This window comes from Salmo salar, chromosome ssa09 (genome assembly GCF_905237065.1).
Source record: "Salmo salar chromosome ssa09, Ssal_v3.1, whole genome shotgun sequence".
Taxonomy (NCBI): Eukaryota; Metazoa; Chordata; class Actinopteri; order Salmoniformes; family Salmonidae; genus Salmo; species Salmo salar.
In genome coordinates this window covers 5680413-5697979 of record NC_059450.1, presented here as the reverse complement: position 1 = coordinate 5697979, position 17567 = coordinate 5680413, and the positions used below count along the sequence as shown (strand labels likewise).

At 40.5% G+C, this 17567-nt stretch overlaps 1 protein-coding gene across 1 annotated transcript in view; it reads right to left on the bottom strand.

Moving 5' to 3' along the window:
* The window catches only part of LOC106610595 (MAM domain-containing glycosylphosphatidylinositol anchor protein 1), a 401645-nt gene that overhangs the window by 268018 nt on the left and 116060 nt on the right, over positions 1-17567 (bottom strand). The window contains exon 4 of the mRNA XM_014209988.2: positions 2102-2276. Within this exon, the coding sequence (XP_014065463.1) occupies positions 2102-2276 (175 nt within the window). The remainder of the gene's footprint in view (positions 1-2101; positions 2277-17567) is intronic.

The following is a 17567-nucleotide window of genomic DNA, read 5'->3' as shown; positions in this document are numbered from 1 at the left end:
GTTATGTATTTTGTCAACGTTTATCATGAGTAATTAAATAAATTCACCGGAGGTTTTTGGTGGGTATCCTAGTTCTGAACATCACATGCTAATGTAAAAAGCTGGTTTTTGATATAAATATGAACTTGATTGAACAAAACATGCATGTATTGTATAACATAATGTCCTAGGAGTGTCATCTGATGAAGATCATCAAAGGTTAGTGCTGCATTTAGCTGTGGTTTGGGTTTATGTGACATATACGCTTGCTTGGAAAATGGCTGTGTGATTATTTGTGTCTATGTACTCTCCTAACATAATCTAATGTTTGCTTTCGCTGTAAAGCCTTTGAAATCGGACAATGTGGTTAGATTACCGAGAATCTTCTCTTTAAAATGTTGTAAAATAGTTGATTGTTTGTGAAAATTGAATTGTGGTATTTTAGTTGGTTTTGTATTTTGCGCCGTGCGATGCCATTGGCTGTTGGCTAGGGGTTCCGCAGGCAGAACAGGGTTCCGCTAGCGGAACGTCTGTCCTCAACAGGTTAACACAAAATCCAGGTAGGGGCAAGTTGAGTATAAGACTGTATCATCTGCATATAAATGTTGTTGTTGATCTAAATTGAGAAGAGCGTGGGACCTAGGATTGAGCCTTGGGGTACACCCTTGGTGACAGGTAGTGGCTGAGACAGCAGATGTTCTGACTTTATACACTGCACTTTTTGAGAGAGGTAGTTAGCAAACCAGGCCAAAGACCCCTCAGAGACATCAATACTCCTTAGCCGGCCCACAGGAATGGAATGGTCTACCATATCAAAAGCTTTGGCCAAGTCAATAAAAATAGCAGCACAACATTGCTTAGAATCAAGGGTAATGGTGACATCATTGAGGACCTTTAAGGTTGCAGTGACACATCCATAACCTGAGCGGAAACCAGATTGCATACCAGAGAGAATACTATAGACATCAATAAAGTCAGTCAGTTGATTATTGACAAGATTTTCAAAAACTTTTGATTAACAGGGCAAAATGGGATGAGTTGGACCACAGAGTGAAGGAAAAGCAGCCAACAAGTGCTCAGCATATGAGGGAACTGCTTCAAGACTGTTGGAAAAGCATTCCAGGTGAAGCTGGCTGAGAGAATGCCAAGAGTGTGCAAAACTGTCATCCAAGGCAAAAGGCGGCTTCTTTGAAGAATCTAAAATATAAAATATATTTTGATTTGTTTAAAAAAAAAAAAGTATTATATGATTCCATATGTTTTATTTCATAGTTTTGATGTCTTCACTATTATTCTACAATGTAGAAAATAGTAAAAATAAAGAAAAATGAGTAGGTGTGTCTAAACTTTTGACTGGTACTGTAGCTGCCATTAGCTGGTTAGCTTCTTGGTCAAAGCAGCTTACATGCTATGGAATTTGTGATGCTTTTTGCTGTAGGATTATGGACAAGGCGATAGTGGGTGAAACATTATGTACAATGTTTAAAAAATAATGTGCTCCTAACATGTCCTGTGCTGTGTTGTGCTGTGTTTGGGGTGAATGACAGGTCTGGTTATAGCACTGTATCATTTTATAGGGTTTTAGACATATCACCTCCATGCAATGCTGTAAGAGGCACTATAGCAAGCTTGGCTGAGGGCCCTGACATGGCCCCTGATTCAGGGGGAAAGTGGGACAGTGGGACAGGCAGCAGCACGAGGCCCTGTTCACAGAAGGGCCCCGTGCCACCTGGACCAACTCTCCCATTCTCTCCTTTAGATCCCTCCACTCCATGCCTCTGCTAGAGTATCCATGTTTCTTTATCTATATTTATCTTATTCCGTTCTTCTTTCCCATTGCTAAAACAGTGACAAGAAATACACCTCACTTATACCCAACTAACTTTTACCCTACAAACACCCTAGTCCCTTTGATGTTTTCCCAAACAAAAGCTACCAAACTTCCATGTCAAAACCTCCACCCATTTTACCATCTAAATATCCCCCATGGATACTCCTGGAGAGCATATTCCCATTTTGAAATGTACCACTATTCCTGCCCATAATTCTGGGAAGGACTTATTTTGGTAATGTTTTAGGGGGGCCGTGGAGGGATCGATCGCGGCGTTCCCTGCCGACTTACACTGCACGTCTACCCGGATGGACTTGATGGCAGCCACCCCCACCCCGTTGTCGGCCTTGCAGTAGTAGCGGCCGCCCTGCACCCGCTGGATGCCCTCGATGATCAGTGTCTCGTTGTAGATGGACGTCTCCTGGAATTTGTCAGAGGCGCTGCCTGCTGTCTTTGTCCAACGCACCTGGAGAGGAGATGAGTTGGTTAGTTAGGCATAGAGTATAGTATAGAGTACATTTATACTATATCCAACGCAAAACTTTGATGTACAACGTTTCTGCGTTGGAAGTGCTTCACGCGTAATGTAATCTGGGAGATTTGGGGGCAAAAGCGTCTGGTGGACATTGCAGTCAACATTTTGATCTAGTGGCCGTTTTCAAGACAAATATACAAATGGAGATACTAGACACAAGTTTGGATTGACTTACTTCTTGAGTAATGACAACCAATGGCACTCCAGCGCCTACCATAGTAGCCATTGTGCACTTCATCCAGTTTGTTTAGTGCTTTCATTACTTTCACTTTGTGAAAAAGCAGATGGATGCTTTCAAGTTTTTACAAGAAACCAAGCTCTTTCGAGTAAAATAATACGCTCAAGAATCCACAAAACCCTCCACCTCTATACAGTGATCTTTGCTCAACTATCACCATGACTGATGTCAATTAAACCAATTAAAGCCTCATTAACCACTATCCTATCATCCTCTACAGGGCAATTAACTCTGTCTTACTATCAGGGGACATTCCTGATAACAATGTGAGCTGGGCATGTCGATAGTTAGTGACATAGTGTGTGTGTTTTTTTCAGTGTTTGTGTGTTTGTGTGCGTGTGTGTATGTGTATGTAATGTCGATGATTAAGGTGTGTGTGCGAGCGTGCGTACTGTCGATCGTTAGGGTGGGTGTGTGTGTGCGTGTGTACGTACTGTCGATGGTTTGGCTGCATTAAACCCTTTCCTATCATCCTCTACAGGACAATAAACTATCTCCTACTACTAGCCATTCCTGATAAAAATGTGAACTGGGAGTGTCAATGGTCTCTGTGTGTGTGTGTGTGTGTGTGTGTGTGTGTGTGTGTGTGTGTGTGTGTGTGTGTGTGTGTGTGTGTGTGTGTGTGTGTGTGTGTGTGTACGTACTGTCTTAGGTTAGGGTGTGTGTGTGTGTGTGTGTTGTTGTGGCTGAAATTACAAGATTATGTTATAATACTGTTATTGCATCAAATGGTTGTTTTTTGCAACAGAATAGGGGGTTCTTAGAACTATATTTTGTCTGGGTGAACTGAGAGTGGGCCTCTAGGGCTTAATGCTGACAGTAGATTTACGATGCCTTAGGCCACATTCCATTCATGTGAGGGAGATGGCTCCGGTTTGACTGGAAGGTACCAGGGGGCCAGACCCTAGTTTCTACACAATGAGAACAGTCTTTAGAGCAGATACTGTTTGCTGTGAATTATTAGTATCTTTCATACAAATCCTAACCTTGTGACCCATTCCATACATCTGTTGTTTGTCATGAACATTCAGAAGGATGAACTTTGCTATAAAATGCTGTGGCTCAAATCCGCTCGTTGGGCTTGCATCCAATCATCTAGGGGTGGTTCGTCGACCAGCTTCATTATTGCAATAATGAATCGATGTTATTAATACATTTTGAATAAAGTAATATCCTGATTGGTGATTGACCTCGTCTCTGATCATTATTGATTAGAATTTCCACTACAATTTTGGCGACGAGGGGGGGGGATCTCTTCAACTTCACCTGTTGACCACTCCTGATGATCTGGGTAAACAGGGAATCAGAAATTGGGGTTTCAGGGAAAACCACACTCATTATTGAGCAGCTGGACACGCCTATGATCTGAGAGGTAGCGGGCACGGGTGGATACCAGATCTCAAACATAGTACTGAGAGAGGTACTGTTACGGATAAAGGTATCCTGTGTGTGTATCCTGTATGTGTATTTCTTTTCTCTCCTTCTCCTCCTCACAGGTGACAATCATCACTCACCAATCAGCCACAATCAGAAGACACCTGTTCCTTTTCCCTCAACTAATCACATCCCCTTTTCCTTGGTTTAAAAACCCAGTCAGTTGTTTTCTCCCCAGATCAATCTTTGTGTTCATTCTCTCAATCTCTCTCTCTGTGTCTCAAGCTCTCACTAATATATATATATATATATATATATATATATATATATATATATATATATATATATATATATATATATATATATATATATATATATATATATGTGTATATATATATATATATATATTTCTGTATTGATCTCTTTTGTTTTGCAACTACATGTCACATTTGTCTGGTTATCCTGTGAGTATTGTTTTGTTGTTTGACTGTTTGTTTGTTTGGTGGGAAAAGGGGGTACCAAGACAAGTCGCCCATGGGCATACATTACCCATAGGAATACTTTGTCTAAGTACCCTAGTTAGAACTGGGCAGACCACCCACTGTATTTTTGTTTAGTTAGCTAGCTGTTCTTGAAGTAGGCTAGTCTAGCTTAGGGGTGTTTTGGATTATTGTTTCTTTGCTTGGGTCCAGCTCAGCCTCTTTTCTCAAACCCCCTTTACCATGTGTTTTACAATAAACCCTGAGTGTTTGACGGTAGATTTCAGTTGTCTGTGATTTTTGTTCTCCCTGTTACTCGTCACTATTATAATTTGCATGATTTATGTTACGGGTCTCGTTGCCATCCCCCCTAGACTGCAGGGCCAAAAAGAGTATTTGTAACAGGTACTCTTGGACAATCTATCAATAAGTGATGAAATTATAAATAAAAATAATAAAAACATAAAATCCCCTGTTAAAACTTCTTATGGATCAGTGAGACGCTAGTGTCCCACCTCGACAGCTTCCGGTGAAAACGCAGAGCACCAAATTCAAATTAAATTACTATAAATATTTAACTTTCATGAAATCACAAGTGCAATACATCAAAATAAAGCTTAACTTGTTGTTAATCCAGCCACCATGTCAGATTTCAAAAAGGCTTTACGGCGAAAGCAAACCATGAGATTATCTGAGAACAGCGCTCAGCACACAAAACATTAGAAACAGTTAGCAGCCAAGTAGATTAGTCACGAAAGTCAGAAATAGCAATAAAATTAATCACTTACCTTTGATCTTTGTATGGTTGCACTCACAAGACTCCATGTTACACACATTTTTGTTTTGTTCGATAAAGTCCATCTTTATATCCAAAAACCTCCATTTTGTTGGCACGTTTTGTTCAGTAATCCAATGGCTCAAATGCGGTCACAAGAGGCAGACGGAAATTCCAAATAGTATCCGTAAAGTTTGTAAAAACATGTCAAACGATGTTTATAATCAATCCTCCGGTTGTTTTTAGCCTAAATAATCGATAATATTTCAACCGGACAATAGCGTCATCAATATAAAAGATAAACAACGAAAGGTGCGCTCTCAGGATTGCGCACCAAACAGGTTGGGGAATTTCCACTGGCCTCTCATTGAAACTGCTCATTCTCACTCATTGTTCAGAATAAAGGCCTGAAACAATGTCTAAAGACTGTTCACAGCTAGTGGAAGCCATAGGGAACGGAATCTGGGTCCTATCCCTTTGAATGGAAAAACACAAATTTCAAAATAATAGCACTTCCTGGATGGATTTTCATCAGGTTTTCGACTGCCATTTCAGTTCTGTTTTCTCACAGACATTATTTGAACAGTTTTGGAAACTTTTGAGTTTTCTATCCAAATCGACCAATTATGTGCATATCCTAGCATCTGGGCCTGAGTAGCAGGCAGTTTACTTTTGGGCACGTTTTTGATCCAAAATTCCGAATGCTGCCCCCTATCCCAAAAAAGACAAGAGTGCCACAGCTGTGGTGACTATCCAGGACTTGAGTTGAGTTGATAAGAGTGTTCTTAAGTGAGATATCCTTGGACATGTTTGTTAATTAGCCAGTTGCGGGCTACCAAAAGTCCAGATCACAGTAAGACTGGTGAGGTTAATGTATTGAACAAGGAACTAAAGTGCAGGTGACACCTTGCGAGGGCATCGGGCTTGGTAAAATTCAAATTATAACGTGTAATGTTTTGGTTAAATGTTTTGACAAATTAGGTAAATATGTATGCCCTGGGTTACTATTGTTAGAGACTATTGTGAGTGTTTTGTTTTGGGATCACTAATTAGGCAATATTTTGATAATGGTATGGGTTTCCCTGTTCATATAGACAGGGTTAGAAAAACAGCGCTAACCGGTTTTCCTCGTCCGTCTCATTCCCGTGTGTCTTTTGTTTGTGTTTTCTGTGAATGTGATACGAGTGTGTGAGGGTAGAAATAATAAGATTATTGAAATTTGGATGATAAGTTTTGACAAAGTTATCTCGGGGTTCCATCCATCACTGCCCATCATAGAATATTTCGAGGTGGTATTGAGAGCAGGATGTTATTTTAGTAGCAGCAAGTCTATAGTTTCTGGAAGGCTTGACTTTGGTGTGTTTTCCGGGAGGCTAGAGAACCATTGAGGATCCCACCATGACCGGGCAGGGCAGTGTCCAGGAAATGTCAGGTTTTTTTCCACTGGGAGAATGTTTGCTAAGCCAATGGATTGGTTGATGTGAGTACCTAAGAATTTCTATGTGGATTCTGTGAAAATATACAATTCATCATATTTTTATGTGTGTATAATTGATTGCTGGAGATTTGATGAAGTAATAATTGTAATAATATTAATATCCTAACTTGTGCACCCAGACGTAGACGTATGTCAGGGTTTGGGAAAAAAATACATACATTTTTTCTGAGTTGGTCCCTTTTATGGATAGTTTGATGAAGGTGAGGTTTAAACATTATTAAACTGTCAACAAGGTCTGGGCATTAGTCTCAGAAAAAGATTGGCGTCCATCCACTTTTGGTTAAAATATGGGAAATTGACCCTAACGATGTAACTATAAAACACTTATGGGGTTTTCTCCGTCCGGGTACTACATTTAAAATAAAAATGCCCATAAGGCCTAACTATTTGTTTTTCTCTCCTTGCAATATGAGAGGAGTTGCTATATTTCTCAAATAAACCTTTTTTTCCCATACAGTTAGAGCGAATTAATGTGGAATATCGAACTGAAATTATAATGTAGTACAAAGCCTAACTTAGGGTTTCTCATCAAACGAATTATCATTGCGGAGCGAATGTGATGTAGTAAAGTAATTTAAATATGTCACATGAGAAATGTTAATTTGCTTTTATTACAAGGCGCTATATCTGGTTTTACGTCAATGGATTTCGATTTAATTTGTTTGACTGCTATGATTGTGAATAAATCCCTTTTGTTCATGCAAAAATCTCTGTGGAGAAGCACTTAGAGGAACTTTAAGGCTATTTTCTGGGAATTGTGTTGTTATTATGTGCCGGATGTGTTGCGGAATTTCTTTGTCATTTCAATAGCATTGGGTCTATGGTATTGACTAAAAGCTGGATTTCTGATTGTAATTCAACTATGGATATGAATTGTATACATGCTTGTCAACAACAGCAAGTGTCTGTATTATTACCTGTAGCCTGATCAGAAGGGACAGTTACCTAATTTAATGAATTCCAATAATAACAGAGGCAATTGCGATAGATAGAGCTGGCACCATGATCATAATTGATAACTAAACATGGGTATTAATTATTGCATGATAAAACTAGGCTATAATCGAAGTTGCGGGTAGTAAGAGGCTGTAGTATTGTGCCCACTGAAATGTGTCTTTTCCCTAGGGAATTGACTGATGTATTTTATATAAAATACATAAAAGGGACCAACTCATAAAAAAAACGTATGCATTTCTTTTTCCAAACCCTGACATACGCCTGGGTGCACAAGTTAGTATATGAATATCATTCCAATTATTACTTCATCAAATCTCTAGTAATCAATTATACACACATACAATTCATCTTAAAATAATAGACGTTTAATAGGTGTGAAGCAGAGGTTGGTATTACAAATATAGAGTAATATTGTTAGGGTAAACTACAATGTAAACATTGCCTTCTAGTAAGGAGAAAATAATAGTTTGGTTTCTTTTATTTTCTAAACCTTACGATGGGGGACAGTGGCGAAGACATTGATAGGGAGGTTTGATGTAAACTTCATGAGTGTTGACAGTATGTGAATGGTAATATGTTATTTGTGGGTTTTTTGGATAGCACTCTAATGATAAAATATTTTAGTAATTTCAAGAAGCTGAGGTTTCAAAACAAGGTTTAATGATTGAGCCTTGAGGTTGAAAAATAGATTAGCTGCGGTTGACCTCGAGCGGGATGTAAGGGACTCTGATTACTGTTGCTCGGTTTTATAGTTTAGGTAACATTAGTGAATTTGAGCAGGAAGTTCAAATATTCTAAAAGTATGATCTGTTTCCATTACGTGGAACAGTGTCCAGTAATTAAAGCAGATTGAAATAAATATTGAATATTACGCTGATAAGAAAGCACCAACTTTTTGAAGGTTCTAGATTTGTTAAACAACAGGTTTATATTTTTCCTAAATTAATGCAACAGGTTGCAATGATTAGAGTACCGGAAAGGGGTTATGGGTACACTGAGAAAATGACACTTTCTCTTCCAGGAGAATGGGGGTAGTCATTTTCTCTCTCTTTGAAATGTTTCCTGAGGCTATGGTCTTGGGAGAGCGGTTAGTGAAATTCTGCAGTTTTATAAGTATACAGTGCCTTGCAAAAGTATTCATCCCCCTTGGCGTTGTTCCTTTTTTTTTTGTTGGCATTACAACATGTAATTTAAATGGATTTTTATTTGGATATACACAAAATAGTCCAAATTGGTGAAGTGAAATGAAAAAAAAAGACTTGATTTAAAAAATTACAACAAAAAAAGTGGTGGGTGCATATGTATTCACCCCTTTGCTATGAAGCCCCTAAATAAGATCTGGTGCAACCAATTACCTTCAGAAGGCACATAATTCGTTAAATAAAGTCCACCTGTGTGCAATCTAAGTGTCACATCATCTGTCACATGATCTCAGTGTATATACACCTGTTCTGAAAGGCCTCAGAGTCTCCAACACCACTAAGCAAGCGGCATCATGAAGACCAAGGAGCTCTCCAAACATGTCAGGGACAAAGTTGTGGAGAAGTACAGATCAGGGTTGGGTTATAAAAAAAGATCAGAAACTTTGAACATCCCATGGAGCACCATTAAATCCATTATTAATAAACGGAAAGAATATGGCACCACAACAAACCTGCCAAGAGAGGGCCGCCCAACAAAACTCACGGACCAGGCAAGGAGGGCATTAATCAAAGAGACAAAATATAACCCTGAAGGAGCTGCAAAGCTCCACAGCGGAGATTGGAGTACCTGTCCATAGGACCACTTTAAACCGTACACTCCACAGAGCTGGGCATTACAGAAGAGTGGCCAGAAAAAAGTCATTGCTTATCTTCTTATTGCTTGGGGGCGCTATTTTCACGTTCGGATGAAAAGTGTGCCCAAAGTAAACTGCTTGCTACTCAGGCCCAGAAGCTAGCCTCTATGGGCAAGGTGGGACGCTGGCGTCCCACCTACGTAACAGCGACTTGCAGCCTGTGGCGCGATTTTCAAAATCTTAAAAATCCTATTACTTCAATTTCTCAAACATATGACTATTTTACAGCTATTTAAAGACAAGACTCTCGTTAATCTAACCACACTGTCCGATTTCAAAAAGGCTTTACAACGAAAGCAAAACATTAGATTACGTCAGCAGAGTACCAAGCCAGAAATAATCAGACACCCATTTTTCAAGCCAGCATATAATGTCACAAAACCCAGAAGACAGCTAAATGCAGCACTCACCTTTGATGATCTTCATCAGATGACAACCCTAGGACATTATGTTATACAATACATGCATGTTTTGTTCAATCAAGTTCATATTTATATCAAAAACCAGCTTTTTACATTAGCATGTGACGTTCAGAACTAGCATACCCCCCGCAAACTTCCGGGGAATTCGCTAACATTTTACAAAATTACTCACGATAAACGTTCACAAAAAGCATAACAATTATTTTAAGAATTATAGATACATTACTCCTCTATGCACTCGATATGTCCGATTTTAAAATAGCTTTTTGGTGAAAGCACATTTTGCAATATTCTAAGTACATAGCCCAGGCATCACGGGCTCGCTATTTAGACACCCGGCAAGTTTAGCACTCACCATAATCATATTTACTATTATAAAAGTTTGATTACCTTTTGTTGTCTTCGTCAGAATGCACTCCCAGGACGTCTACTTCAATAACAAATGTTGGTTTGGTCCAAAATAATCCATCGTTATATCCGAATAGCGGCGTTTTGTTCGTGCGTTCCAGACACTATCCGAAATGGTAAAGAAGTGTCGCGCGCATGGCGCAATTCGTGACAATAAAATTCTAAATATTCCATTACCGTACTTCGAAGCATGTCAACCGCTGTTTAAAATCAATTTTTACGCCATTTTTCTCGTAGAAAAGCGATAATATTCCGACCGGGAATCTCCTTTTCGGCAAACAGAGGAAAAAAATCACAAAGGCGGGGGCGGTCGGGGTCACGCGCATAAGCTAGTGTCTCTTGATCGGCCACTTGAGAAAGGCGATAATGTGTTTCAGCCTGGGGCTGGAATGACGACATTCTGTTTTTTCCCGGGCTCTGAGCGCCTATGGACGACGTGGGAAGTGTCACGTTAGAGCAGAGATCCTTAGTAAATGATAGAGATGGAAAAGAAGTTCAAGAAATGGTCAGACAGGCCACTTCCTGTAAAGGAATCTCTCAGGTTTTGACCTGCCATTTGAGTTCTGTTATACTCACAGACACCATTCAAACAGTTTTAGAAAATTTAGGGTGTTTTCTATCCATATGTAATAAGTATATGCATATTCTAGTTACTGGGTAGGAGTGGTAACCAGATTAAATCGGGTATGTTTTTTATCCAGCCGTGTCAATACTGCCCCCTAGCCCTAACAGGCTAGGATATGCATATAATTGGTAGGTTTGGATAGAAAACACTCAAGTTCATAAAACTGTTTGAATGATGTCTGTGTATAATAGAACTTATTTGGCAGGCGAAACCCCGAGGACAAACCATCCAGGAAAAAAAAAAATTGAGGTCACACTCTTTTCAATGGGATTTCATTGAGAATCTATTATTCCAAGGCAGTTGCTTGCAGTTTCCTATCGCTTCCACTGGATGTCAACAGTCTTTAAAAATTGGTTGAGGTTTTTCCTTTGTGTAATGAAGAAGTAGCCCTGTTAAGAACGAGGGTAGAGTGAAGTGTACTGTTTGATAGAGACGCGTGACCTGAAGCACGCTCCACTTTGTTTTCCTCCGGTATTGAACGCAGTTTATCCAGTATTAAATTTTATCAATTATTTACGTAAAAAATACCTAAAGTTGTTTGAAATATTTGGACAAAGATTACATGTAACTTATGAGATATTTTGTAGTCATGTTGCGCGAGTTGGAACGGTGTTTTTCTGGATCAAACGCGCCAAATAAATTGACATTTTGGATATATAACGACGGAATGAATCGAACAAAAGGACCATTTGTGATGTTTATGGGACATATTGGAGTGCCAACAGAAGAAGCTCGTGAAAGGTAAGTCATGAATTATATCGTTATTTCTGAGTTTTGTGTCGCGCCTGGAGGGATGAAATATGATTGTCTGTGTTTGTTTGATGGGGTGCTGTCCTCAGATAATAGTGTGGTTTGCTTTCGCCGTAAAGCCTTGTTGAAATCTGACACGGTGGCTAGATTAACAAGAAGTTCAGCTTTAATTTGGTGCATTGCACTTGTGAATGTATGAAAGTGAAATATTTTTTATATATTTTTGGGAATTTGGCGCTCTGCCATTTCACCGGATGTTGTCAAATCGATCCCGTTAACGGGATTTGAGCCATAAGAGGTTAAAGAAAAAATTAAGCAAACACGTTTGGTGTTCACCAAAAGGAATGTGGGAGACTCCCCAAACATATGGAAGAAGGTACTCTGGTCAGATGAGAATAAAATTGAGCTTTTTGGCCATCAAGTGAAACACTATGTATGGTACAAGCCCAACACCTCTCATCACCCCGAGACACCATGATGGTGGCAGCATCATGCTGTGGGAATGTTTTTCATTGGCAGGGAGTGGGAAATTCTTGAGGGAAACCTGTTTCAGCCTTCCAGAGATTTGAGATTGGGACGGAGGTTCACCTTCCAGCAGGACAATGACCCGAAACATACTGCTAAAGTAACACTCGAGTGGTTTAAGGGGAAACATTTAAATGTCTTGAAATGGCCTAGTCAAAGCCCAGACCTCAATCCAATTCAGAATCTGTGGTAGGACTTAAAGATTGCTGTACAACAGCAGAACCCATTCAACTTGAAGGAGCTGGAGCAGTTTTGCCTTGAAGAATGGGCAAAAATCCCAGTGGCTAGATGTGCCAAGCTTGTAGAGACATACCCCAAGAGACTTGCAGCTGTAATATCTGCAAAAGGTGGCTCTACAAAGTATTGACTTTGGGGGGGTGAATAGTTATGCACGCTCAAGTTTTCTGTTTTGTTTGTTTTGTCTTATTTCTTGTTTGTTTCACAGTAAAAAATATTTAGCATTTTCAAAGTGGTAGGCATGTTGTGTAAATCAAATGATACAAACCCCCCAAAAATCCATTTTAATTCCAGGTTGTAAGGCAACAAAATAGGAAAAATGCCAACGGGGGTGAATACTTTCGCAAACCACTGTACTGGCTATTAAGTCACTGTGAATTTTATAATAACTTACTCACAGCAACTTCCAGGCATCAAACTGTCATTAAGTTACATTGAAATGCACAGTAATCTCCAAACAATGCAGCACTTTATTTTCACATGCCCTTACAAAGATTGCAGAACTGGCAGTGTTAAAAGAAGTGCTCAACCTTTGACAACATAACCATCAACGACTTAAACTGGTGATACACTTCCACTGATGGTTGTCACAAATACAAAAAATTCAGTAACTTGTTGTTGTTTACGGTACTTTCACTGCAACCAGTAGGTGTAGTGAACTGTAAAATTATAGGAACTTTTTAACAGTGTAGCATTTCATGGCATAAAAGAAAACATGGTGAAGAAGGAAAGAACAGGAGGATTCTTCACAACCGTCAGAGCAGTAGAGAACCCATCCTGTGCTTTGAAAGGCTGGTCATGGCTCACATCAACAGCATCCTCCCGGATACCCTAGACCCACTCCAATTTGCATACCGCCCCAACAGATCCACAGATGATGCAATCTCAATTGTGCTCCACACTGCCCTTTACCACCTGGACAAAAGGAACACCTATGTGTGTCACGACTTCTGCCGAAGTCGATGCTTCTCCTTGTTCGGCCGGTCGACGTCGCCGGTCTTCTAGCCATCGCCGATCCATTTTTCATTTTCCATGTGTTTTGTCTTGTTTTCCCACACACCTGGTTTTCATTTCCCTCATTATGTGTTGTGTACTTAACCCTCTGTTCCCCCCAATGTCTTTGTGTGGAATTGTTTATTTGTAAGTGCTTGTGCACATTTGTTTGACTGGTGCGCGTCGGGTTATTGTGCCCATATTTTGTATTTCGTATGCCGCAGGTTTTACTATTAAACTGCTCCGGCTATTACCAAGTTCTGCTCTCCTGCGTCTGACTTCCCTGCCACCAGTTATGCACCCTTTACAATGTCAGAATGCTGTTCGTTGACTACAGCTCAGCATTCAACACCATAGTGTTGAATGCTCATCACTAAGCTAAGGACCTTGGGACTAAACACCTCCCTCGCCCCCCAGGTGGTAAGGGTAGGCAACAACACGTCTGCCACGCTGATCCTCAACACTGGGGCCCCTCAGGGGTGTGTACTTAGTCCCCTCCTGTACTCCTTGTTCACCCACGACCCATGACTGCTTTTTTAGTGCAGCACCCCTTTTAACATAAAGAAAATATTGGCCAAATTAGCCGAGATAAATTCATTTCTTGCTATATTTCTTCACGGAATTCATAGGAAGGCAGGGAGGGGTTCTGTAATAAAAATAAACTTTCTGATGAACTGCGAGACCCGTTGCATCTCCTTACTCAGGCAATAAAGGGAGAGAATAGAGAGAGACACAATGGATGTGAGGAGAAAGAGGGTGATGTTTTTCTGTGGCTCGTGTCAGAGTGAGAAAGACTCCCCTGCTCTGATCTGTTTTTCATTTACATCCCGGGTATTTTTATTTCTCCTCTCTCCTGTCTCCTCCCATTCCTCTTTCTTTCTCTCTCGATCCCTCTCATCAACTTTCTTCTGCTCCTTTCTTCTCTCCCACATCCAGCATGCCCCCATCCCCCATTTCAACTGCACTCTACAAACCGTGTACACTTTCTCTACTGTTCTTTTCCATCCTCCCAATACCTAGCATTTTCTCTCCTGCCTCTTTCACTAACACAAGTCTCTCTCTCCAACACTATTATTATCTCACTCCAGGTGAAGTTTCCCCCAGGGTGAAGTTATGTGTCACAAATAGCAGCCCATTCCCTGTATAGTGCACTCAAAAGTAGTGAATTAAATAGGGAATATGGTGCTATTTGGGATACATCCAATTAATACTCTTCAGTATAGCTGCTGCAACACTGCACTCGTTGTAACTGTTTTTTGACCTACCCTGGCAAGCCAATTTATTTTATTTTTATTCATTTAATCTTTTTTTAACCAGGCCAAGGCCACACCATCATACCTGAATCCTGGCTTAGGAAGTCCACCAAAAACTCTGAAATCTTCATCCCTAACTACAACGTTTCCAGACAAGATAGAATGGCCAAAGGGGGCGGTGTTGCAATCTACTGCAGAGATAGCCTGCAGACTTCTGTCCTGCTATCCAGGTCTGTACCCAAACAATTTGAACTTCTACTTTTAAAAATCCATCTCTCTAAAAACAAGTCTCTAACCGTTGCCGCCTGCTATAGACCACCCTCGGCCCCCAGCTGTGCTCTGGACACCATATGTGAACTGATTGCCCCCCATCTATTTTCAGAGCTCGTGCTACTAGGTGACCTAAACTGGGAAATGCTTAACACCCCAGCCATCCTACAATCCAAGCTTGATGCCCTCAATCTCACACAAATGATTAATGAACCCACCAGGTACCACCCCAAAGCCGTAAACACTGGCACCCCCATAGATATCATCCTAACAAACTTGCCCTCTAAATACACCTCTGCTGTTTTCAACCAAGATCTCAGTGATCACTGCCTCATTGCCTGCATCCGTAATGGGTCAGCGGTCAAACGACCTCCACTCATCACTGTCAAACGCTCCCTGAAACATTTCAGCGAGCAAGCCTTTCTAATCGACCTGGCCCTGGTATCCTGGAAGGATATTGACCTCATCCCGTCAGTAGAGGATGCCTGGTTATTTTTTTTAAATGCCTTCCTCACCATCTTAAATATGCATGCCCCATTCAAGAAATTTAGAACCAGGAACAGATATAGCCCTTGGTTCTCCCCAGACCTGACTGCCCTTAACCAGCACCAAAACATCCTGTGGCGTTCTGTATTAGCATCGAACAGCCCCCGTGATATGCAACTTTTCATTTTAGAATCCCATTAGCATGACTACACTTCATACTACACCCCAGCCATTTCATCATTTTGAAGCTTGTAAATAAGCTACTTTCTCGCCACATTACACAAGTTAATCTTATCAATTGTAAACATTCATGGAAACACAATTGCATTGATGGCATCAAGTAGGCCACCTTGAATATAGTAATACATAGGGTCCTGTTTACAGACATAGATTAAGCCTAGTCCTGTACTAAGAGATTGTATGTTGAAAATGTTTAGCTTTTGAGTCTAGGACTAGGTTAAGTGTCCAGGCAACCAGCCCAAAATATAAATCTGTAATATAGTGGTAAAAATGTAGTTGCATACCGTACATACAGTGCATTCGGAAAGTATTCAGACCCCTTGACTTTTTCACATTTTGTCACGTTACAGACAGATTCGAAGAAAAAAATATGTCCTCATCAATCTACACACAATACCCCATAATGACAAAGCAAAAACTGGTTTTTAGACATTTTGGCAAATTTATGAAAAAAAAAAAGGAAATATCAAATTCAGACCCTTTACTCAGTACTTTGTTGAAGCAGCTTTGGCAGTGATTACAGACTTGAGCATTCTTGGGTATGATGCTACAAACTTGGCACACCTGTATTTGGAGAGTTTCTCCCATTCGTCTCTGCAGATCCTCTCAAACTCTATCAGGTTGGAAATAGTCGCTGCACAGCTATTTTCAGGTCTCTCCAGAGATGTTCGATCGGGTTCAAGTCCGGGTTCTGGCTGGGCCACTCAAGGACATTCAGAGACTTGTCCCGAAGCCACTCCTGCCTCCGAGGGGGAGAGGTATAGAGGGATTGATGGGGGAGGTTTTATGACACCTCACACCCATTGTAAATCTTAAAGCAGCAAACGAATCCTTTGTCCTCTCAGTGTGGAAGATTGGAATGTATGGTGGGCCTATGGAGAATCTACCTCAGAATGGTAACATGAAATAAATGGACTTTGGGGCATAATATTTCATCAGCCAAAATGGTGGATAGATGGAATATGAAAATGTATGTTGTTTTTGTAATATTGTTAAATTACGACGTTACAACAAAAACATTGTAACTTGAGTTTTCAATAAATGTATATATGATGTTTACATACTGTGCGTTGTGTAGAAAATATCCAGATCAAAGAGGATGTTTTTGTAAAGATGAAGTGTGAATTTAGTCGTCTAAACTAGATCAGAGTAAAATCCTGATACCTTGCCTCGTAACTAGATACGCCCGAGAGAACTTGCCATAAAGACGGAAACGCCCCTTTTTGACCCGGGGGTATAAAACTAGTGAGTAAGAATTTACATATCAGACTAAAACGGACCACAACTGCAGAGCGATCTAAGATAGTCACAACCCCACAAACAAAACATGAGGAAAATGTCACGTCTGCTCCCGCTCTCCCCCCCCAGCGCTTGAGGGCGCCAGGCTGCCCTGCATCATGCACTCCTATCATCCATTACGCACACCTGCCTTCCCTCGTCACGCGTATCAGCAATATTGGACTCACCTGGACTCACTCATCACCTGTTATTACCTCCCCTATATTTGTCAGTTCCACCAGCTCTGTTCCCCGCTTCTACATTAATAGTTTTTTTGTCTGTATTATTAGTTTGCTGACGCTGTTTCTGTCTCGTTCCATGTCCGTTCTTTATTAACCTGTTTGGGATAGGGGGCAGTATTTTCACGGCCGGATAAAAAAAACGTACCTGATTTAATCTGGTTATTACTCCTGCCCAGAAACTAGAATATGCATATAATTAGTAGATTTGGAAAGAAAACACCCTAAGGTTTCTAAAACTGTTTGAATGGTGTCTGTGAGTATAACAGAACTCATATGGCAGGCCAAAACCTGAGAAGATTCAATATGGGAAGTGCCCTGTCTGACCATTTCTTGGC